Source organism: Megalops cyprinoides, chromosome 15 (genome assembly GCF_013368585.1).
Source record: "Megalops cyprinoides isolate fMegCyp1 chromosome 15, fMegCyp1.pri, whole genome shotgun sequence".
NCBI classification, from domain to species: domain Eukaryota; kingdom Metazoa; phylum Chordata; class Actinopteri; order Elopiformes; family Megalopidae; genus Megalops; species Megalops cyprinoides.
Window position 1 is genome coordinate 25534770 of NC_050597.1, and position 24451 is coordinate 25559220.

The 24451-nt window shown below is 46.7% G+C and overlaps 1 protein-coding gene across 1 annotated transcript in view; it reads left to right on the forward strand.

The window, feature by feature from the left end:
• The window catches only part of ppp2r5d (protein phosphatase 2, regulatory subunit B', delta), a 28160-nt gene extending 5360 nt beyond the window's left edge, over positions 1–22800 (forward strand). Inside the window, exons 3-17 of the mRNA XM_036546456.1 lie at positions 1798–1990; positions 8670–8869; positions 11030–11140; positions 11514–11606; positions 12729–12859; positions 13048–13107; positions 13331–13439; positions 13576–13629; positions 14683–14853; positions 15601–15728; positions 18023–18124; positions 18400–18472; positions 20574–20624; positions 21177–21293; positions 22578–22800. Coding sequence (XP_036402349.1) covers positions 1798–1990; positions 8670–8869; positions 11030–11140; positions 11514–11606; positions 12729–12859; positions 13048–13107; positions 13331–13439; positions 13576–13629; positions 14683–14853; positions 15601–15728; positions 18023–18124; positions 18400–18472; positions 20574–20624; positions 21177–21293; positions 22578–22715 — 1731 coding nt within the window. The 3' untranslated portion in view covers positions 22716–22800. The remainder of the gene's footprint in view (positions 1–1797; positions 1991–8669; positions 8870–11029; positions 11141–11513; positions 11607–12728; positions 12860–13047; positions 13108–13330; positions 13440–13575; positions 13630–14682; positions 14854–15600; positions 15729–18022; positions 18125–18399; positions 18473–20573; positions 20625–21176; positions 21294–22577) is intronic.
• The last annotated feature ends 1651 nt before the right edge of the window (positions 22801–24451 follow it).

The following is a 24451-nucleotide window of genomic DNA, read 5'->3' on the forward strand; positions in this document are numbered from 1 at the left end:
AGTCTTGCATTATTACGCAAAGTCTAGCTACAAAAGGAGCAGCATATCCAACAGCAAACTGTGTGCGTATCAGAGCTATGTAAGTCACTGAGGTTTTCAGTTGTTGCAGCTTTTCAGGACTACAACTCCCAGGAGGCTTTGAACGGAGTCTCAGCCATGGGCTGTTTATGTAGCAGACAAAACTTATGTCTGAAGTTCCATAGTATTAGACACGTTCATGTCAAGCCCTCAAAGATTTGGGGTGCTGCGACATTTGAATGATGTTTTTTGAATAAAATTTTGTCCTTGGACATGGAATTAGGCAGACTCGTTTGGCAGCTATGAGAATTGCCCCATAAGCCTGACCATGACAAAGACACAGTTGCTCAGTGACATGACTTTATAAACTCAAAAATGTGGCCATCAGCAAAATGACCAATCATGTTTTTTAATATGTTCTGAATGTTGTTGTCGTTTTTTTTTAAATAATGTTCTTCACTGGTGTTCCAGGAAAGTAGGTCTTTAAATAAGTCAGTTCAGTGTTCCCTGTGGAACTGTTTTGACTATTTCATCATTTGTAATGCTCTGCTGCAAATTTATTCCAGATAAGAGAGATTTTATCCACATCACCAGGTTGCTTTGTGGTGAAATTATAGAAGCAGTCATGCTCCATAAGGATCTTCTCACTGTTGCTAAGTTCCTGCCCCGTCTTCAGTTCAGTCGGGGACTAATTTGGATTCACTAAATGCCACTGTCTGGGCTATTTCAGATCAGCTACTGAAAGGGGCTCTCACTCAGAATGAAAATGAACTGATATGCTTGTCCATTTCTTGTGAAGAATGTTTGTACTAGTTATTATGTTCATGTGTTCCAGTTATGATTGTAGAACGGCCAAAGAGGGAATTGCCTACTACTCCTCTGACACTCAGCATACTAGATTGATATGATATCATTTTACTCAAGCCCAGTTTGCATACATTCACCAGCAGATACTGGCTTCCTCAGCCAGTGATAGAAGAGCAATTCATGGTTTTTGTGATGCAAAGAAGGACAAGGTTAATCCCAGCCTTTAATTTCTGTATAATTCATGGCAATGAATGCAATATAAAACGCAACAACAGAAAACATTTTGAATTCTCTGTGTTCCTCAGCTGAAATGTGTTATTGTTTCCTTGTTTCCTCTTCCAGTTTTTTGGTAAACATTTAAAGGTTGCAAAAAAATAGTAGCAGTATTGCAGATTTTACCCTCTCTGTGCCTTGGATGCGGCCATAGAAACACGCAGCATATGTAAACTAGGCATCCAGAAGGACTGGCTTTTAATGTCTGTGGCTGTAATGTACTGCGGAGTGAAGCTGCAGGTGTTCATGTTTATATGGTTGTTTTTTTTTTGGATTCATGTTGTTGACTGCTTCGAGGTGCTGCAACTAACGGCTCTTGTTGAAAGATGAAAGTGAGGATTGAGGCTTATTATTTTAACGTCTTTCTGTTGTCCCCACAAAGATGTGTGCTGGATTTTACAGTGGCTCAAAGCAGGCTTTCGCCAAACTCACTGCGTGTGTTTGTGTGTGTGTGTGAATGTGTGTGTGTGTGTGTGTGTGTGTGTGTGTTTGTGTGTGTGTGTGTGTGAATGTGTGTGTGTGTGAATGTGTGTGTGTGTGTGTGTGTGTATATATGCATATGTGCACTTGTGCATTTGTGTGTGTGTGTGCGTATGTGTCTGTGCATCTGTGTGCACATGCATGTGTGTGTGCACATGTGTGTATCTGTGTGCGTGCGCGTCTGCATGGTGTGCCCCCCCCCCCACCCCCGCTCCACAGGCCCAGCAGCAGCAGCAGCAGCAGCAGCAGACGGCCAGCAAGCGCCCCAGCAACAGCACCCCGCCTCCCACCCAGCTCAACAAAATCAAGTACTCCGGGGGGCCCCAGATCGTCAAGAAGGAGCGCCGCCAGAGCTCCTCACGCTTCAACCTCAGCAAGAACCGTGAGCTGCAGAAGCTGCCCGCGCTCAAAGGTAGAGCCCCCGCCCAGCCGCTGACACCCCGACTCAGCCCTTACCTCTGCTCCCTTACCCCCAAACCCCACCTCAGCCCCCCCTCTGACGTAACTCCTCTGGTGGCTTAAGTTAACAGCTTCATGGCCTCTCTTTTGTCTTTTCCCCAGTTCCCCATTAGGGTAAAGAGGAGGACTGTTAGATCATTGGAGTGCAGTGTCACTTTTTGACATGAAATGTATGGTGATGACTATTTTTTACGGTCAAGTAAGTAAGTTAATTAAGTTAGATATTACATTATGTTGTGTATGTTCATTAAACTGGACATAGGGTATTAAGCATAAAGACTTCTTTGCTCAGTTATGTCCAATATCACTCCCCACCTGGTACATTTTTAAAAAAAGAAAAAAAAAAATCACATTTGTGTTCATTTTTGAAGTTATTGAACGTTTGAACGTTTTTTTATATACTCACTGTAAAAATGTGAGAGAACGCCTTATTGCATACCCATCCTTGTAACACAAATCACGACAGTTAAATGAGAATGAAGTGGATTAATGTGGGAAAAACGTATTAGAAATTAAAAAAGCATTTGGCCCTTGACGTGATTTCTGGTCGGCTGCTCCGTCCCGTCCCGGGCGCCCGCTCTCTCCGGCCGCAGCCTCTCAGGCCGCAGCCTCTCTCAGCCAGGCCCGGGCGGCGCTGGCGCGTGTGACGTGTCCCGTCCCCCGTAATTGGATCTGCAGTGAAAGTGCCTGCGCTAAGTAGGACAGCGAGGCCTCGTCATAACACTCGGCGCAGACGGATTAGGCTCCCGTTACTGGCGTATGCATGCGTGGCCCAGAGCAGGGAGGTTTATCCAGGAGGCGAAGTCACGTCTGTGGGCCGCTCTCACCCCCCCCCCATCAGCTGACACGGCCGATCCGGGAAAGCCCCCACACAGAGATACAGCCCTCATTGGCCAGACTCACTTTAAGGTCACACATACTGACAAAAGAGATGTATCCTGTAGTTTGAGCCAGTCTGCTATTCCATGGGACAGAAAATGTTATTTGGAGGCAGCTCAGTTAAATCCGAGCCACTCTTTCAATGTAGTCCATATGAATGACTATGAGAGCCGGGAAGCCTGTAAACAGACTCGGGTTTTCTGCCTATTTCACACAAGGGTATTATGAAATTTATGAAAACGATAATTGTTGGAACTGGTTGTTGTCCTCCGTTGATCATCAGTCATAAACGTTGTTTTACAGTCACCCAGACTTCCTTCTGAAACCAGTCTCTTGAAAGTGGCCACGTTGCACAGATAGTACTAGTAGAATGGTCCAGATACCTGCTGGCCTACCGATGTTTACTCACTGGAGCATCCCACAGCGTGACCCTTTGACCCCCTCCACAGGTTTATGAAAGCTGAGAGAGGGGCATAGTGGGAAATATCTCTGGGAAAGGGGATTACCCAGTGTCAATGTTCTTAGTGTGCTGCCAATGTTCCCGGTGCTAATTCCATAACTCACATGAACGAGGGGGTCAGAGATCCCATTCAGCCCTCCCCCCCTCCGCTATTGCTCCGGGAAGAAGAGCGATTTTAGTCTCCTCCCTGTCGCAGCCGCCTCTTTGAATGGAGGCCTTTTTTTCCCTCCCCGGTCGACGCTAAAGCGTTGCTCGCGGGCTGCGAACAATTATCCTGTACAGTGTGTACAATGAGTGGCCCACATTCATCTCCCCGTTCCGCAGGGGCTCTGCAGGCATACCTGATTGCAGTCAGTTAAAGCGTCTTGTGACCCTCGAGGCCTAAAGGGCTGGGAGAGGGTCAGGTCGGGGTGCTGTGTTACATTCTTCCCCAGTAGGCGAAAGCTCCTTCAGTGGTGAACTTGAGACGGGTGTCTGCCTGAAGTCAGAGTGTATTGAGTTTTACAGCTCTGAGAGATGTGAATTTGCTTGCTGTTTTAGCGGCGACGTACCCCTAGGTTTGGTAAGGCCATCGGGGTTGGTGCTAAATATATTATTTGGCCCAGATCAGAGTGCTGAGAAAGTAGATGGTAATGCTAATAATGACTGTAATAATGTATAAAACACTACAAAGGGATTACAGCGACGATCCTTTTTTCCCCACCAAAAAATGATCTCAGTGACTAAATCTCTGCTGTAATAACACCAGATGGGGTGCAGAAGATAAAGCATTCTCTCCAGCTTGTGTCAAAAGTGTGTGTGTCGTGGGCGCTGTTGGTCCTGTGCTTCTTTAGCACTGCACATGGATGCCCACTTCAGTGAGTGACACAGAGCATAATTTGAGATAATTCCATCCGTGCTGCATTTGGGCCAGTTCCCAAGCCACCAAAATAGTCGTTAGCGTTTTTAGTGGGGGAACGCGAGAGCTGCCGCGTTTTGTTTTTATCGCCTGCCACACATGCTTGGCTGCGGGCGCTTACGCGCGCGAGTGTGTGTGTGCGCGAGTGTGTGTGTGCGCGAGTGTGTGTGTGCGCGAGTGTGTGTGTGCGCGAGTGTGTGTGTGCGCGAATGTGTGTGTGCGCGTGTGTGTGTGGTACGGTCCCCACCAGGGCTCCGCCCTGAGCGGGTCGTTCCTGTTTCTGGAAGTCGGCGAGAGAACAAACGGAGGAAATTTCGGGGACTCCCTTTCCTCCCTTTGTGTGCGGCAGCAGCTGCCCCCGTGAAGTCATAACCTGCCTGCGCAGCTCTGACCGACAGGAGTGTGCCATCCTCCTGGACCCAGATCACACTGCTGCTGTGGCTCCACCCGGTCATGTGACCCCTGAAGCACAAAGCTTCCCCCCCCACACACACACACACACACGCACACACTCAAACCTTGAAATAAATGAAAGCCCAGCAAAGGCAGGAGACACTGTAAATAACACCTGACTCCTGTGAAGATTCCGGAACTCCGAACGTCCCTCCTCATACTCTGCTTGGAAAAATAGTGCTTTGAACTTTTTTAAACTGGTAGTATTTTTTAATTTAATTTTCCTATTGCAATGGCCCTCCTCAAGACGAAAGGAGTGTGTCTAACAGATGCAGCTGAGCAGGGAGCAGAGCTGCAATGTAATGACGGCAGCGGCAAAAGGCCAGATCTACTGATGGCAGAACTGAAGACGCCGTGTCCTCTGGCCACAAGTAGCAATGGAGGGTCATCGTCAGAGCAGGAGTCAGCACCTTTGCAGAATACCTGAAAGAAAAGCTGTTCTTGAGGTTCATTTTTGTCTCTCAGCAGGAGGTTGTCACACCTGTAGGCCCCAGATTTGATTTCGCACCAGATGGAGCGTTGCAGTTCCCACGCATTAGTTCCGTATGGTTACAGATCTCTCACACGTAGAGAGACACAGGCAAGATGGAGTGCTACAAGAAAGAGCTGTTGAAACAGTCCTTAAAACAACCGCAGAACAAGCAAGCGTTTTTTTTTTTTTTTTTGTTTGTTTGTTTTTGTTTTTAAACTGCATATTTCGGCAAACCCTGGCAGATTTCAGGGTAGTTAAGGAGATTTGATGGCCGAAGTCCCTGCAACTGCTCAGCTGTCGGCTGGATTCCGACTCCATCTCGCCCCGCTTGCAACACCTGATTCCTCCCACCTGTTTGGCAGTGGGTGGTGGCAGAGGCCAGAGTGGTTTGTGAGGAGGGGGGAGGTGGGGGGCGTTGTTGCTGGCTGCATAAAAGGAGGTCAGATGTAGTAGGTGGATCAGGAGCTCTGGGTTCTGAGAAGAGACGCTTCAGGACACACAGAGCCCAGGCGGGTCTGAGTGACAGGAGCACTGGCATCTGGAGCGCCATTGGCCGGCCTGCGTGGGGCGGCTGGTGTCACGGTGGCAGTAACCTGAGCTGTTGTGCTCCTCCAAGGTTGGAACTCTCATTTTCAGTGAGCTTCGCGTGAGCGAGGAGCGGCACCCTGACAAACATCCTCTGCCTCCACAGAGAAGATCCAAGCCTCCCCCTTTTTATGACGTTGGACTTCATGAGATTCCCTCACCCCTCATGCGGACCTGAGAAAAATTGCACTTCCCTGCAAAACACAGCAGCTTGCGTTGTGTCATGGCTGTGGGCTTCGCTCACACTCCCGCTTCCCAGAATCCTTTGGGGGAAGGGGGAGCCAGTTGACCTGGTGTGTTGATTGGTTCTGAGCCAGTCACCCTTCCCCAGAGCCACAAAACAAGCAGTCTTGCCTCTGTGGCCAGGCAGAGAGATTTAGGTGAGATGGGGTTACAGAATGAGAGATACATCTTCTTCAGCTGTGCTGGCAGCAGGTGAGAGGAGAGAGAAGAGGAGGAACAGGAAGAGTGGGAGAAGTAGAGCTGGAGCTGGGGAGGAAGGGAGTGAAAGGGGGAGGGGGAGGGAGGCGGGGGCGGGGATGTGAGGTCCAGAGTGCGGTGCGGTTTTGTTTGTTGTGATTATACTGGTAAGCAGCTTACACTCCTGGTGGAGTAGCGACAGACAGAAGAAGTCAAGCTCAAACCCGTAGAGCCGGGGGCTTTGTTTTGCTCCGGTTTGCTTGCATTTGCTGTCGGCCATCTTTTTTCTTTTTTTTGTCCCACCCCCTCACTCAGTAAACAAAAGTGCCGTTCACCATCACATTGTTTGGGAAGATTATTGTTCCCCCCCCCCAGTCAACACACAGGCCAGCTCGAGCGTCAGGCTCAGGGTGTCGATTTAGCAAGCGCTGTTAACACCCGACGCCTGCCCTCGTCACACCTGGGTAGAAAGCCTTACCTGGGATGGTAATAAGCTGCTGGGTCACCGTCACGCACCGGTGTAATTTGTGGGGGAACGCGACAGCATGGGTATATTAAAATGGGCTGGACGTGAGGCATTTGGCAGTGTGGCGCAGTGGCGGCTCGCCCGTGACGGGCAACACAAGCCATGGCTGCCTCCTTCTCCCTCCGTTTGCGTCTCCGTTTAATTCCCCTGCCTTTTTGCAAGCAGGCTTCATGTCTGCCCTCCACCTTTTGTGCTGCATTAGAGCTCAGAGCTCTGGCAAGCAAAGGTTCAACAAACTTAATTCATTAGTGTAGCTCTGTTCACTAGTAAGGTGAGCAGTATTGTGGTTTAGTGGTAAGGAGCAAGGCGTGTAACCTGGTTTGATTCCCGGACGGTCCACCGCTGTTGCACTTTGGAAAGGTACTTAACCTGAACTGCCTCGGTACATATCCAGCTGTATTAACGTATAATATGTGGAAGGTGTTAGCCATGTAAAACGCTCTGGATAAGAGCATCTGCTAAGTGAAATGTTATGTGGTGAGCTTAATATTTAGTGATACTCTTCGGTCCACGTGCCCTTCTGAAATGGACTTCTACCTTTGACACTTTATCTAAAACCTCGGCAGCCACAGATGGAGCCGTCCTGTGGGCCTGTGGTCTGCAGCAGTGCCTTTTATGAATACTGCCTTGCGGGACGCTGCCGCTGGTGCCCTAGATTCCCGTCTCTCCTATTCACATTCAGTTACTGCGGTCTCTCGAAAGGGGATCAATATTTATGTGTGCCTGTGTATGCCCGATTACCCTCGACACAGCTGACAGATCTCGCTGCCTCATCAGGCTGACTGGAGATCATATGCCGAGCATGTGCCGCGAGGCCCGCCTAGGTGCCGGAGCGCTACACCGTGTTTCGTTTGTTTGTTTGTTCTGTACTTGCTGCCTTGCGCTTATCAGGGAATATCACGTTGCATAAGCGATTTCTGAAAAAGAAAGAAAAAAAAAAAACAAAAAGCGGCAGAAGAGGAATGGTGCGTACATCCTGCTGTTTTCTAACCTTGCAGGATCAACACATTTTTCAATCTGAGCTCCTTTCACAACTTAAGTAGGGAGTCTTTCTGTGTTTCAAATGCCTGACAAAGGGTTTAATTGTTTACCATAGGAGGGGTTTTTCCTGATGTTGTCAAAGAAGATGGCTTAGAGTCAAAGTTAACGACGATCTTAATTAAAAAGTCCTAAAATGCATATCTAACATGCACTACTCTGGTCTCGTTCCAGCGCCTCCTCCCCCCAGTAACACTGTGGGGAATTTCTTCCACCACTCCTGAATGTGGTTCATATCTTCGTTTGACTCTCAGTTACGCCAGATAAGCATCTGCTTTTAAGACTGTTGTATAATATACTTAAGTATATCTCCGCCCTAATGGCAGTCCTCTGAAGCTGAGCGCCATAATCTGGCACAAGTTGAATTCTGTGGGCAGAGTGTAGTGCACAGGTCAAAGCAGTGGGCTTGGGTTCCCTGGCCGGGTCACTGCTGTGGGAACCCATGAGTGAAGAGCTTTGCCTCATAGTCTTCATTGAAAAATGAGACAGAGGAAGTTGAAGTTGAAGGCATTGCAAGTAACTCTGTATGTGGGTGTCTGAAACAAATACCAAATTATAATATAACGACAATAATAATGCTACTGCAAGTTATACTACGACTAGTGATGGTGGTAATGAAAGTAATACTGTTCAATATAAAATAAAGAAGTGGTCGGTAAACCTGCCACGTGATGGCCATACACCTGCCGAAGTGATTAATTTAATAGTTAAAGATGCTTAATAAACATAGTCTTAGGCTGTCAGGATTGAGGGGGGCTAGGCGGGGAGACCAGACAGTGTGTGTTTGTATGTGAATTTATGTTTGTGTGGAGTTTAGCTATAGAATCTCAGACTCTTTGGTATTCTCTCTCTCTCTCTTGCTCTCCCTCTCCCTCATACTGTCACTGTTCCCGCCCCCCAGATGCCCCGCCCATCGACAGGGAGGAGCTATTTGTGCAGAAGCTGCGCCAGTGCTGCGTGCTCTTCGACTTCGTCACCGACCCGCTGAGCGACCTCAAGTACAAGGAGGTGAAGCGCGCCGGCCTCAACGAGATGGTGGAGTACATCACGCACAACCGCGACGTGGTCACCGAGTCCATCTACCCCGAGGCCGTCATCATGGTGAGAGAGGACCGCCACGGCGTCTTACTCGCACATGGCAGGGAGTGGCCCTGGCCCAGGGGAGTCTAACAGTCTGTGCCTGGCAAGCTCTAGCCTTGGGGATTTGTACTCGGCATGTTTAATGTGAACATTTGTAGATTGAGTGAAATTCTAAAGTACCATTGAAAGGCAACACCCTTATGATGCAGCACCCTCAGCTTTTTAAACATCTTCAAGGTTCCGCTCAGTGGAGCATATTTTCAGCAAATCATTAAATCGTTAGGCCAGACATTTCAGACTCCATAATCAACATTCTCAGAACATTTTTCCACTATGTTTGCAAATACCAACTTTGTATTTTCACAGAACATCTAAGCTCCAGATCTGGTGAAGGACAATGGAACTTAAACAAACTGCACTCAGTTAAAAAAATCTAACAGGATTAAAACATTTTACCCCAAGTTAAACTTTCAAGTGGGTTACACGTTGCATCCTTGTTCTATGCTGAATATCTGGACATTGCTCTCCATGTGGATTGATATTCAGAGTGATTGGATCTTTTGCACTGTGACTGATTTACATCACCCAAGACATATTGTTCTCTGACATTCTCTGACACAGAGGGCAGATCTACCCAAGGCCTCCCCTCCAACACAGATTCTGTTGCGGCTAGATTGTGTTGCAGCTCCTCAGAACCCTGCTGCTTCTGACCAATGAGGCAATGCATTACCGAGTTACATTAATGAGTAACTTCAGCTGGATATCCGGTTATGGCAACGCTGGGTCCATTCTTTGTTCCTCAGCCATCCTCGAATCATCATTTATTCAGTTCACACTGCCCTGTGATGGTATTGACACTCTTGCCTGTTGTTCACCCTGAACCTACCCCACCCTGCCTCTTTTTTTCAACCAATGGGCTCTTCCTATATAGGGGGAGGAGCATGTGTTAATTTTTCTTACAACTGGAGAGTGGAGATTTGAGGTCGCAAGCCTGGGGTGAGTTACATCTGGTCACATATCAGACGCGAGGCTGGAACACACAGATGTCTCTCCAGTCCTCTCCATGGCACTCTCTGGCATAGCCATATGCTGAAACAACATCCGCCTCTAAGACTCAAGAATTACGACAGCGGGTAGAACTGCCTAAACCTCTTGGAGTACCCAATCTCATTATTTATTTCAGGGAGTAAGTCAGCCAGCGGCTAAGAAAATCCCTCTGGAAACCCTTAAGCCGGGCGTCCCCACAGGACAGCGTCTCTCTGCCTGAGTGACAGATGCCCGCGTTCTTTCCCACGCACGACCTGGGGGGGATGATGGGTAATTAGTCATCGCAGATCAGATCAGCGTGGCATCTGCTTTTCCCACGAGCCCGCGATGGTGCTCACCACGGTTCACGGTTCAGACCCCACGGCGACGCCTCACACCCTCGTGCTGTATGTCTTAAGCCCTGGTGCCCCCTCTCCCGAGCCTCACCTGCATTTGAGCGCCCCCGCTGATGGCAGGCATCCTTCAGGGGACCGTTGGGCGGGCTGGCATTTCGGATGAATCAAGGCTATTTCCAGCCACGGCATATTGCTCCTGCTGGCTTCAGTGGGGGCGGAGCAGGAGCCGTTACATCATCACTAATCGGGGGGGGGGGGTTGATTGTCTCGGTGATAAGGGTTCAGCTGAGTCCAGACAGCGAAGGGAGCCTTTGTTCACTTTCAGGGAATCCCATAATGTAGCCATCTAACTCAATTGTTTTGGCTTGCCTGACACTTGTATTCCTGTTTTGAAATCACCAGTTGTATGCTAGGTATGTCATGAATGCCAGCTTCGGATATACTTGCACGCAGCCCATGGCCGTCTTCCCCTCAACAAGTCACACAGCACACTACTGTGGAGTGGCCACCCATTTTAGGATGGGCACAATCTGCCTGTCTACCTATCTGAGAGATCCCAGGGGGTTGGTAGGCACCCAGCAACAGTGTAATGAAGACAGTTTGTTCTGCTGCTGTGAGATTCCGGAATCTGGACCGTAGGTCTCAGACTCCTGTGAAAGAAAACGCCTGGCCAGCTGAGTCTCCAGGAACCCTCTCCTGTCACCTCTGTTGTGCATTCTAGGTCTTCAGGACAGAGCAGAGTGTGTAACATTGAGGCGAGTGGGTGCCGTTGGTTGATGGCTGATGTCTTCTGTTTCAGTTTTCGGTGAATCTCTTTCGGACCCTGCCTCCATCCTCCAACCCAACGGGGGCGGAGTTTGATCCTGAGGAGGACGAGCCAACCCTAGAAGCAGCCTGGCCACACTTGCAGGTATACACAGTTCCCTCTTCTCCTGAAATGCTTCCTCCATGCTATAGACCATGTTTTGCACTGTAATATCAGCATTCACCTTCTGTGCTGTCACCGATTTCAAGTTTAAAATGAATTTGTTGTTAAAGGTTTTAGTCACCTATGGTTTCACTACTGTTTCTGGACCTGGCTGTCACAATTTTACTAGTTACTTGGAAATAATAAAAGATATTTGATTCAAAGAATTGCATTAATATAAGAGATCTTCTGTGTAGATGCAGGACTTGAGTGTTTGAAACAGACTTTTTCATCAGTGAAAGATGGCCTCTGGTTTTAGTAGTCTTTCATTATTAATGTGCTTGTTCTTTAACACTGTCCACGGCTCTCTCCCCAGCTGGTGTACGAGTTCTTCTTACGATTCCTGGAGTCGCCCGACTTCCAGCCAAACATCGCCAAAAAATACATCGACCAAAAGTTTGTATTATCTGTAAGTACCTCTTTTATCCCTGATAAAAATGCGTGAGATCTCAACTCCTCACTCCCTCCATACCACTGGTAAGAGAGCGCCGATGCTGTGAAGGCCTCCGGCTTCCAGGGGAAGAGTGGTGCTTAAGTGGAGGCAGATGGGTGTCTTCGCCGTGTTCGAGTGCTCTCTCCTTTTCCCAGCAAGCACAGGAGAGCGGGTCGCTCTCAGGGTATTAGAAGGGATTGCTGTGCGTGATCGATGACAGGTTCGTCCCTCGGCCGAATACATGAATTTTAAAAGCGGGTGAGTCAAAGCGGCTCGCGTTGCGGAGCCATATCTCCTTCAGGCTCATATCGCGGGCTGGCAGACGGCGTTAGGGCGCCCTGTGGGCTCTCGCCCGTGACCTTGAAGGGTCGTGTTAACCGAACGAGATCTCCCATCACTCCTTTTGGTGCTGTGAATCCTAAGTTCTGTTCTTGGCCCCCGTGATGGATCCACCCTCGGCACTGTGATTTCAGCTCGTTGGGTGACGATCGAATTGGGGAGAAGAGGGCAAGGTGTCCTGGATTGTAAGAACAGGAGAGTGTTGATTTCAACAACGCTTACGCTTTAGCCGTGTGTGTCACCTGTACACGTTAGCATCCATGCTTTTGTTCAAGACTGGAGTGCTCATTGGTGTATGTCCTCGAAAATGGCTGGGGAAACTAGAAGTCAGTTACAGTGTTAGCAGCATGTAGAGAAGCTGGCTGATACTTCTCCAATAATTTATTTTAAAACCCAAACAAAGAAACCAGCCCGTGCACAAAGAGCAGTGGAGACAAAGTGAGCCTCCCTCCTGCTCTGCAGCCACACCTGTATTTAATTAGGCCTCAATCTGTAAGGTGTGGCTCGTTATCCAATAGGCTGGCTCCCCAAACAAATTGCGAACATGTGTACATAATTAACCAATTACTGCTACACAACTGACAATTAGCACTCGGGGAGAGGTGGTGAAGGCTCTCCTACACACAGAGTAATAGGATAAAGCAGATTTGCATGCATTCCTCTGGCGTTTCCATGCCAAGCACTTGTTAGTGCAGAAGCTGTTCCGGGTTCGCATTCTGCCCTGTTTTCAGATGGTGGGATCACCCCTTCTCTCTGCAGCTCCTGGAGCTGTTTGACAGCGAAGACCCCCGGGAGAGAGATTTCCTCAAGACCATCCTCCACAGGATCTACGGCAAGTTCCTGGGCCTGAGAGCTTACATCAGGCGACAGATCAACAATATCTTCTACAGGTAAGCGCTGCTGCCCTGTCACCTTAGGTTTACAGCATGCTTCCAGTGTGGGATATGGGAAGATCAAGTAAATCCATCTTCGAGTGGAGTACCTGAGGAAATGAAGGGGTTATCTTTATTTATGCTTGTTTTTTTTACAGCAGAATTAACCTTGCTTATTGAAAATGTTGATGTTTGTTTTGTTCCAGGTTTATATATGAAACTGAGCACCACAATGGAATTGCAGAGCTTTTAGAAATCTTAGGAAGGTAGGTGATCCCTTTCTTGCAATCATATGTTGTGACTAACAGAAGATGGTTATCTTTTGATAGAAGAGAAAAAAGATGCTTAAGACGCGAGTCAAAATCTTACGATGCATTTGAACATTTGAAAGGCGTTGGACAGGCTATGACATTTATAGGCTATGACCGTGTTTGGAACAGCTGATTTTAAAAAACGAAATGGATTTGGTGTTCTCTTCATCCTCCTCAGCATAATCAACGGCTTCGCTCTACCGCTGAAGGAAGAGCATAAAATGTTCCTGATCAGAGTGCTGCTGCCACTCCACAAAGTGAAGTCCCTCAGCGTGTACCACCCACAGGTAGCGCGGCTCTTTAAAGCCCCTTGCTCTCCAGCGTTAATCGCGGAAGTGCTGCGCGCTAGGCCCTGAGTCCCGCTCACCGTATGTGATGGTCTGGTTTTTCTGTTTGTGTCTCCTCTTCTCCCGGGATCCCCAGCTGGCCTACTGCGTGGTGCAGTTCTTGGAGAAAGACAGCAGCCTAACGGAGCCTGTGAGTAGGGAAATTGAGTTTCTTCTCACGTTTGAAGTCCCCACCCAAAAAAAAAAAAAGAGTACCGCTAATGTCAGCGATTGCCACATGTTGCCTCACACGGTGCAGGCCCGAAGTCTAATTAAAACCTGGCAACCGTCGCTGTTAGACTTGAGAAGAGATGTACGTAAATGATAGGATTGAGTCAGAGAGAGTGGAATCCGGTGAACGCTGCCTGATTAAGACTCTAATGAGATTTAAAGGCGTCAGGGAATGCCAGCTCCACTGCTGGCTGTCACAAGGGTTGGCCAGGCGGTTTTGTAATGCTAGTAATCTTGGTATTTGAAAACAGATGATAATTTGCCTTAATATGTATATGCAAAGGGTAGTGTTGTTTCTGAAGAATGGCAGTGTGTTGGATATGTGCGTGCACATCAAACTTATAACAGTGATCCTTTATTTCTTTTATGCAAGACACAGGTCTCCTAGTGTTTACAGGGCAGAAAATCAAATAATATACGGTATATCCAAAGCTCAGGGAAAGTGACAGCAGAATAAAACGGAGCGTCTCCAGCGTGTGGGACAGGATTACACAGTGAACTGCTGCCAGTTTGTGTACTGGTTTGAAAACAAACCTAAGCTAGTTTTACAAAATGGCTCATTATTAGTATAAGGGCTTGCTATACTTAAACTGGGGAAACTCAGCTGGCTGAACTCAAACTAAATTTGCTAAACAGGGTGACTTTTCCAGTGATCTACTGTTAAGTATTTTTTTTGTTGCTCATGGATTGACATTTCAAAAGTAGCTCTTGAAGTTGGAGTGTTCATTGTTGCATGTAGTTTCGTAAATAGGTTAATTGAAAAAAAATCAATAAATGGGGAAAACAACTTTGCAATTCGGAACAATGCAAATGATATGATAGATTTGTGAAGAATGGTTATTTTAATGCAAGGGATATTCTGGGAGTTTAATTATAATAACCTTATATGGGTACAGTGCCCCCATAATCATTCAGGACGGCCCACTTCATGTCTCTGCCCCTCTGCCCCCCCCCCCCCCCCCCCCCTGTTCAGGTGATCATGGGACTGCTGAAGTTCTGGCCCAAGACCCACAGCCCCAAAGAGGTGATGTTCCTGAACGAGCTGGAGGAGATCCTGGACGTCATCGAGCCCTCCGAGTTCGTCAAGGTCATGGAGCCGCTCTTCCGCCAGCTGGCCAAGTGTGTGTCCAGTCCACACTTCCAGGTACGCCGCGCGGGACGGCCGGCGGCTGCAGCCCAGAGCAGCCGGGTAGCTCGCTCGCGTAGAGGATTGGCCTCAAGTGTTGTTGACAGAGCCTGAAGACGTACCTCGGGCTCCGTTTGGGGCATTGCACAGGTGGCGTATCACGCTGGCGTAAAGTCTGCAGCGAAAGTTCATTCCAAGGAGGAGTGCTGAGGTTAACCAGGACCACGCTGTGAGCATATGGCTCGCATTGGCTTCGCTGCGTCGGCCAACCAAAACAAGGCTTTTTCGCTGTGACGCTGCTATTTTCTCACAACACTTGAAGGGCCAAGGAGGCGCACTCATTTGTAATTAGCCTTCGTGTTGTAACCCCTAATACTCAGGGTTGGGGGGTACTGGGGAGGTGCAGGTCTTATAACCCTAAGGTCAACAGCTCAGTGCCCAGGTGGGAGGCTGCCATCGCACCCTTGAGCTGGGTGTTTAACGCAGTATGCTTCTGGAAAATATCCAACTGTATAAATGACTGCCGTATAAGTTATGTCAGCCACTCTGATTCAGGGTGTTTGCTGAGGAGAATGTAATTATGCTACGTTATAATTACAATGCATCTTAATTATGCTCAATGAAAGATTGAGTAATTTGATCCAGCTCACGGGCATGGCCCTCCCCCGGAGAGACGGGAACGTCTCTTTAATAGAGAAGGCACGTTTTTCGTTAATGCGTCTCTTCGGGTGCATCTGGGGACAGTAACGGTGTGTGTGTTTTTAGGTGGCGGAGAGGGCCCTGTACTATTGGAACAACGAGTACATTATGAGTCTGATCAGCGACAATGCGGCCAGGATCCTCCCCATCATGTTCCCGGCGCTCTACAAGAACTCCAAAAGCCACTGGAACAAGTGCGTCATCAACCCCCCGCTGTCACTGTAAACCTCAGCTAAAGTGCCACCTGAGCTACAGCGCTGCTCAGTGGTCAGGGAATGGGGCTGGTACACACAGGGTTACTGGTTTCAATCTTGCATAGGGCATTGCCGTTTTACCCTTCAGCAGAGTGTAATGTATGTGAACTAGATCTGTGAGTGAGATTGAAACGGAAGTTCTCGTCCCCCGAATTCTAATGGCCAGCGTCATTACCAGTTAAGCTAAAGGCAATTTTCCCCTACCTCCATCGATGACAACACCAGCTAACCAGGTCTCAGGGAGTGATGTCAAAGCTGAAACCGCTCTGCTACCTGCTACCCTACTGGCTTTATACAGGACTCACACAAGCTACACACAACTTCAGGTCTGCTATAAAGGCATTCGGTCTGAATTGCAACCATAAGTCCAGCCGTATAAATGTGTGCTTGCACATCTTATTTGACCAGAATGGCAGTTACTAACTAGTGTTCCAGCATTGTGGCGTAAGTGAAAGGTCTACCTGATGATTGTAAACGTAAGTGTAGAAGGAGGCTTTAATCAGAGAAGGCGGTTTCCCATTTGCATTCTTGGGCTTCTCATACTGGGCAGGAGGTACTCCTCATTATATACATGCAGGTGGGAACCTAGCTTTCTGTCTACAGATACAGGACTGGAATAGATTTGTTGATTTAATAATCTGTCTGTAATCAGATGGTATGAAAGCAATTAATTAGCATCACAGCGCTAATAAAGGGGCTCTTTTTAGGACTAGTGAACGACTGTGCTAACTGCTGCTGCTATTACACAGTTGTTTCTTGTGCTAACTTAGGCATGGAGATCATGCATACGCATCATGCATGCCTCAAACAGGCTGAACACTGGTGTCGTGTTGGGTCGATAATTTGCTTCTGAAGAGAACAAGAATTTTCACATCAGTGTCAGCTACTGAATGAATATATGTGAACATAACCAAAATGTAAGATATGTCAGTTTGCTTATACTACAGAATTGCAGTTACAGTGAAAATTCTAGTTAAAATGTGCTTCATGTGGCACGTAACTAAGGAGAGAAGGGCAGGCGCAGCATTTCCGTGGTTAAAACGCCTGCCTCTGAACTGTCCTCTGCAGCAGATTAGGCCCATTAACACCATCAGTGATTTCACTGCCCCTGCCACAGAAACGCCACAGTTCTCTCCGCCTCAGAAAGCAAACGCAGCTCGGAATACAGCGCTGGACTCTGCAGTCCAGAAACGGCGGTCGGCTTTGAGCGGCCTTCAGGTGGAGACGATTGACGCGGCTGCTGGCGAGAGGCTAGTAGTGAATATGCAGCCTCGCTCTCTCTTGTGGAGGGGAATGTTGGATTCACACATCTGCTATAACTGCCTGAACCAAAGCAGATCGTCTCAAATAGTCCTTTTTTTCACCGTGACAGAATAATACCTGACGTGTAAGTGGAAGTAATGGAAGCAGATTCGAGGCTAGGTCTTGCGCATCAGCTGTGTCAACATTCACATGTGATATTTGAGGTATACTACAACTTATTCAAGGGTTGACACTTCTGGTAAAATACAGAAGCACCATTCTTTACCTTTTGTAATAGTTTTTTTATTTTCAATCTGTTTTGTAAAAAGAGCAATACATACGTATCCAGAAGAATACATCCAAAAGAAAGCCAGGGTTGTGTTTCTGTCTCACTGCTGTGTTAAACCCTCTTAGATATTAACAAACATTTTGCAAATTTTGGATGATTTGCAACCTTGTCCAGCTCATTTACTGAGCCTGTATGCCCGATTTGGTTGTGTCTCATTATATAAAGTTTTTGTAATATTGAGTCATACGCACTCGACAGTGTAACTATCTCACATTTCTGAAGAACAAAAGCAAATTAATTCAAGTGCCTGCAAAATACTGGCTGGGATCCAAAATTAAAAACAAGTGAGTTAAAGTCCATAAAAATAATGGCTACCTTAACATCAGCACAGCCAATAATGGATTGGTAACAATTACAACCGCAGTTTTACAGCAAGGCTTTTGACAGCAAACACACTGTAAGATACATTGCCAATTTGTCACAATAAATAATGCGTTTGTTGCAGATAAGCAGGATTCTATGTTAAGCATGGACTTTGGCCACATCTGTTGCTTGATTATGCTTGCAGTTAAAAACCCAAAATATGGACTCCCCACTTTTGATACATCAGAGTGCCTTCACAATATTCAACCCACCCACCATTATACATGTCATTAGATATATTCGACTGAAATGTTGATTTAACATTTTTCTCTCTCTGCAGGACAATACATGGCCTGATCTACAACGCCCTGAAGCTCTTCATGGAGATGAACCAGAAGTTGTTTGATGACTGCACCCAGCAGTACAAGGCAGAGAAGCAGAAGTAAGTGGCTCCAGGGACCTCCTGTTGTGAGAATGCCCAGTAGGCTTCCAGCAGGAGGCCGGCAACCTTTTCAAAAGGGCATCAGGATCTATTGATCATTTGCAAACCACCCCCACCCGACTCAAAAGAAAGACCAAAATTAGATGGTACATTTGATTCACTCAGTGTAACAGTAAGGAACGCCGTGAGGCAGTGAGTGCTTGTGCCGCGTGCTTCCTGCCGGGCGGGGGACGGTGTCTCTGTGGCTCTGAGGTGTCGTTTGGCTTGGATTGCAGGGAGAAGTACAAGCTGAAGGAGCGGGAAGAGATCTGGCACAAGATCGAGGAGCTGGCGAGGCAGAACCCCCAGGTAACGGCCTCCACAGCAAGGCCCTCGTTTAGCACTGCAAGTGAGCGCATCTGAAAAACCCGACCCAGGGCTACAACAATGTTGTTATGCAGTTAATAACTGCTATTACATAAGAGCAACTTTGCATAGTTGGCTGTTTGCCACCAAAAAACAGGACAACATTTACCCACCTGAGGTGTTTGGAGGTGTGATGAAGAAATAACAGCAACCAGCTGTCCCTGCACTGCATTATACTGCACATTTAAAATAAGTTTTGTGTTTAAAACTCAGTCTCTTTCTTTATGAAAACTGCACATACTGTATCAGAGGATTGATGAAAGCAAATTTATCTTCACCCAAATTACATGTCGGACATCAGATAGTCACGGGAGTTCACACTGTGCACTTGGTATAACTGTCAGTCATGGAGATTCTGCACGACTAGAAAGCAAAGATCCCCAGAGCAGCGATTGTAGCTGCACTCAAGGCTTGATTACAGAGGCGCCATAAGTGCCACAGGCATTCTATTATGACCAGATATTCAACTCCTGCGTGCCCTCCATCCTCCTTCTAGGTGGTTTCCGGTTAGTAACAGGAGATTCAGGTGCTTGTGCTATCTTCATTCCTATGCAAACCATGCCTGTTATTTTTTAGACCACCCTCCCCCCTTAAAAGTTTTCATAAAGATCCAGCAAATCAGAACACTTGTAGCTTCAACAATGGCAGAGACAGAATCCTCTATGTAGAATGAACTGAGCTTGATGTCTGGTCCATTTGATATAAAAAAAGGCTGTGCAAGTGTCCTCCAAATTGCATCAGGAGATCAAATGCAAAGCCTCATGGTATTCTCTTTGAAAAAGCATTTCATTATTCACTTTCTCTGAACGAACACAGTCTGAATTCAAAGCACCGAGTTATGTAGTGGTAGGTTGTTTCAGCACAAGTGTGGCGTCAAATGTTGTAGTAATCCAATTTTCTGTCAGTTAGCTGGCAAACTAAAATTTCATGGGTTCCCTTCAATTTATTGACATAAAACAACTGCCAAGTTCAGATTTGTTTGAAGCTGATGTTAGGTAATTCCATTAGTAGTTTAGTCTATAAGGGCTGTGATTTATAGATATCCATCACATTCAGTCTGAAGCATTCTGGAAGGGTACTCAGATACTTTTCATGTCAATATTCAGTGTCAACAACCAATTGCATATAAAATGTAGACTTTCAGGGAGTGTCTTTTGATAACAGTAATTCAGACACTTAAATTGAATATACAGAACATACAGAGTAGTACCTCTGAATTACGTTTTTGTTTTTCTGAATTTATATGTTGTGCTTAATTTGTATGTTTGAATGAAACAGGTGATGTATATGTACTGTACCCCCCCCCCCCACTCCACCCCAAATACTGCATAGCCTTGTATTTGTATAGCCATATTATTTTTTCATTTATATGTTTACATTTATATGAAAATATTTGATATATAAACACATTTCAATTTGTGGGTCTTTTTCACTGTCCTCCACCTCCTCACCTTGCCATTCTCCTGTTTGCTCTTTGACCTTTTTTGGGTTTTATTTTAAATGATTTACAGGGAGTCTGTACAACTGTCCTTTCCTTCAGTGGCATAGTGTGTGTCTTTGAAACACTGTAAATGTCATGCGAAAGACTGCCAATTAATGAAGAAGTATGTCTCCGTGCACATATCGGCCCCTGCTTTCTGCCATTCTCCTCGTGCCTGTAATGATATCGCATAATACTCCTCCTAGAGAGCAGGCGAGGTGGAGGGATTGCCATCCGGGAGTTCTCTGGCAATTAAAGACCCAGGGCTTTGTGTGAAATTGCCATTGTAAAAGGGAGTCAGGGCAGGGGTTTGTGGTATCTCGCTTTTTTTTTTTTTAAACAAAGTCATGCTTTAATTAATTACTCTGAAATCTTTGTGTTCCAGACAGATTTAATTATCACAGTTCATCTCTTGTGACTAGCCTGTAGCTCTCGGTTGTAGAGCTGGTTCATACAAAAGGCTTTTTTTTGTGGTTGATGTTTTAATTAACAGAAACGGCTTCAATGCAGTTTGATGGGTCGCTTTGCACACCCACATGTCTTTTCATCCGTCTCGCCCTGCAGATTACAAAGGTCTACCCTCACCTCCGGCCCGGAGCTCACCCACAGGAAGAGGTCAGCTCTCTTTTCATGGAATCGTTAGCTGATTCACTCGCTGTAGTTATGCAACCCAGTTTGAATAGGCTTTTTGGTGTTCATAGATGTGAAAAGAACACCTGGGGTTTGAAATAAGTTAAAACCTAACTTGGAAATCATCCTTGAACATTATGGCTGCTGCATTTCTTCCTCAATCAGACATAAACTGTGAATAAATGAGAAACGCTTGACAGCCTCTGTAATATGTTTTTATGCCTTCTGCCTGTTGTGGTGTTTTGCTTACCACACTTCTCCTGTAAATTACACAAATTCTTCAGTGCAAATTAATTCAATTAGTCTAACTGAGTGTGCTGTCTGTTGCTTAGTGTTCAAAGCTCAAGCTCTCTTCAGACAGAGTGTTTTTCATTCATGTCAGAAGTAACCCAAGGCTGAGCTGCTATAGTGTTGGTCTTCTATTATGTTTTGAATGAGATGAGGTGGTAATGTTCCTATTGTAGATTCCTGGTTATTCAGTCTTTACTGACTAGGCCTCAGCTCTGATTGATTTTGTGTGTGTGTGTGTGTGTCTAGTACATGATGTACAACGAGACCCCAGCGGGGATGCCGCTGTACTCCATGGAAACGGAGACGCCCACTGCTGAGGACATCCAGCTGCTGAAGAAGACTGTGGAGACAGAAGCCTCCCAGGTGACCTGCAGCTGCCCCCCTGATCTTAGCAGCACTACACAGAGGCAGCGCTGCATAGAAGCAAGGCCGTGTAGAAGCTGTGCTGTGTTGAGACAGCTCTGTTGAACCGTGGCCAGAGGTCTGGATTTTCGCTCTGGAGTCCGGGGCGCTCTTCTGTTGCGCTCTTGAGCCGGACGCTAATTAGAATTACAGCAGAGAGGGGAACGTCCAGCTGTGTAATGTAGATATGTCAGCCGTGTAATTCAACAGAGCCGAACAAATGAAAGTATGAAATACGATCACTTGCGTTCGTTGGCGGAGCGGTTACAGCTCTGGGGTTTCTGCGGGGCACACGCTCAGGTATCCTGAACAGAGCAGTGCTGTTATGGCTTTAGCATGGCACTCTGCCAGAATGATGCCAGCGTAAACCCAGCAGTGTATGTGGGTGTTAAATAAATCATTGAAATTATTATTGCATTACTTTACATTACATGAATGCCTTTTATCAGATGCTCTCATCCAGAGCAACTTACACAGGTTAAATTAGTTACAATTTCATCCATTTATACAGTTGGATTATTAATGAGGCAGTTGTGGGTTAAGTACTTCATCTAAGGGTACAACAGCAGCACCCTAGCAGGGAAAGGCTGTTGCTTTGATTTGGTTACAGGTCCTGCCCCTTACCACTTTGTCACACTGCCACTTAATATATATCACTGTTAGTAAATACTAATAATAAAATCTTTGTAATATCACATCATTCATTTATTTAGCATGATATTATAATGGAGCAGAAGAATTATTATGGGATAATATATTACATCAAAGTCATTAGTAACTACATGGAGGAAGTACAGCTGAGGGGTTGTCAAAGGAGAGAGAGAGAGAGAGCAGGGATGCACCTGCCAGGTAACCGAGCAGGTGCAGGAAGCCATGAGTGAGGGTAAGATTTCACTTTGATCTGAGCAGCAGGGTCGGAGGATCGGAGAGGAGAAAGTAGAGGGGGGAGGGGGAACAGAGGTACGGCAGGGGTGCAACGAAGGTTCAGTTCCACTTCAGTTCCAGCTGCACAGTTTCTGACTGATAACACTGCACCCTCATCATTTTTAGCTAAATATCAATATTGAGTGTTAAAGTTTTTCCCCCTACAGCTGTTCACTCAGTGAAAGTAGCATAGCGAATAAAAAGATTCCCAGTTCTAATGTGTCCATTGTGGTTGTAATTAAAAATTAACCTCTGTAACCTCTGTTGTACTTGATTGTAACTGGTGTTAAGTGTGTGCTCTTTTTTGTGGGGCACCCCCAGGGCTTGAAGGAGCTGAAGAAGGACAAGGTGTTGATGAGGCGGAAGTCGGAGCTGCCGCAGGATGTGTACACTATAAAAGCCCTGGAAGCACACAAGCGGGCCGAGGAGTACCTGACGGCCAACCAGGAAGCACTCTGACCGGAGAGCAGTGCCACCCTCCACGCCCAGCTTACCCGCCTCTTCCCGTCCTAAAGTTGCCTGCTGTACAACCCTCCCAATCTCCCCCCCCCCCCCTTCCCCACCCCTCTGCCCCGCCCCCACACCTCCTCCTGCTCCCTCGTGCCACAGACACAGCTCCCCCTCCCCTCCCGTCGGAGAGCCCAATCTGCATAGACCTTTGCCATCACTGGGATCAGTCGATATGCTGGCGCAAACACAAGCTCGTACATGCACACGCTCACATGAACACACACTCACGGTAACGCACACGCTCACATAAATACACACACACACACACACACACACACACACACACACACACATACAGAGTCACTCAGTGACACAACAGGTGCAGTTCAGTCATTAGACACCAGTGTCCTTAGATGTACTCATCTCTGCAGTCAGGCATGTTTTTGGTTTTGTTTCTCTCTGTCCTTATGATGTTGTCCTATTGTACCTGCTTTGTTTGCTTGTTGTCACTGCTAGCGTTAAGTCCAAGGGTTACCATGGAGAGGTTTGTTTGCGCTCTGCTTAGCAGGCTGTAAACGGTAAATGGATTGCGATGCTGACTTGCTGCAAACTGTGTGCAGTAAGAGTGACATTCATCCCAAAGAGGAAGGAATAGGTTTGCCATGGGATGACTGGGGCCAGTCAGCTATAACAGCCTTAGAGCGCTGCTGTGCTGATGCTGCAGCATGATCGCATCGTTGCAGAGATGTAGAGAAAAACTTGGTTTGCTGGGGAGCGCCTGATTCCTGCCCAATACTGAACGGTCAGTCAAGATGGTGTTTTGTGAATTATGCTTATCTATACCATGTCTGAAGAGAAAGCACTTGTGAGAAGCAGCCTGTTTCCACCTTCTTTAAAAAAAAAAAAAAAAGTTTAAGGAAAAAGTTTTATTTCACACGCTGGTCTCTACTCAAATGTCAGTAAAAGGTGTTTTTGCAGATGTGTCCGTTGCACACGGCAATACATCTCCTATTTTACGTTCTTTGCATTTGTCTTTGCATCTTTTAAATCATGGCCTTTCACCACCTGTCGGACTGCCTATTTGTGTAGCTAGAACAAAAGCGTTTGCACATCTGTACATACATTGTCAGTATCATTTTAACATCTGGTTAATAATTGACATTATTAATAATGATGATTGACACCATTTGACCGAACTTCGCGTCCAGCATGACCGTGTATAAGATTCCAGAACCTGTTTGTTAGGTGCAGGCACACCTTATAAGACAGCGAATCTGTTCTCTGCAGGGCATCATGGCCGTTGCATGTCCAGAGGAGGTTTTCCCCTGTCAGAAGCACTCTGGTGCTGTGTTGTCTTTCGCTGGTCTCCACAGAATTTACAATACAAAAAAAAAACACCTCTGCATGAACCGATGTGATTATGAAAAGTAGAGGATCTGTATTCCAGACAGTGGATCAGTTAGGTTTGGGGGGGATGTCACAGTGTATGTCAGGGCGGACGTGGGGCCGTTTTATTTACGCAAGATATCGCGAGCTAAAGGTGTCGGGTTGCGCCACAGGAATGTGTCCAACCTAAACTAGCTTTTTAAAAAATTATTATTCTGCTTCTCAATCTATTAGCAAAGATTAGTGGACCAGCAATGCTGAATTGCCACATACTCATTGCGGTAGGCTAGCTGTGGGGTCTGATAAATCCACATGGATTCCCCTCCCACAGTTCTCAGAAAAAATGGTGTAACTCCCAT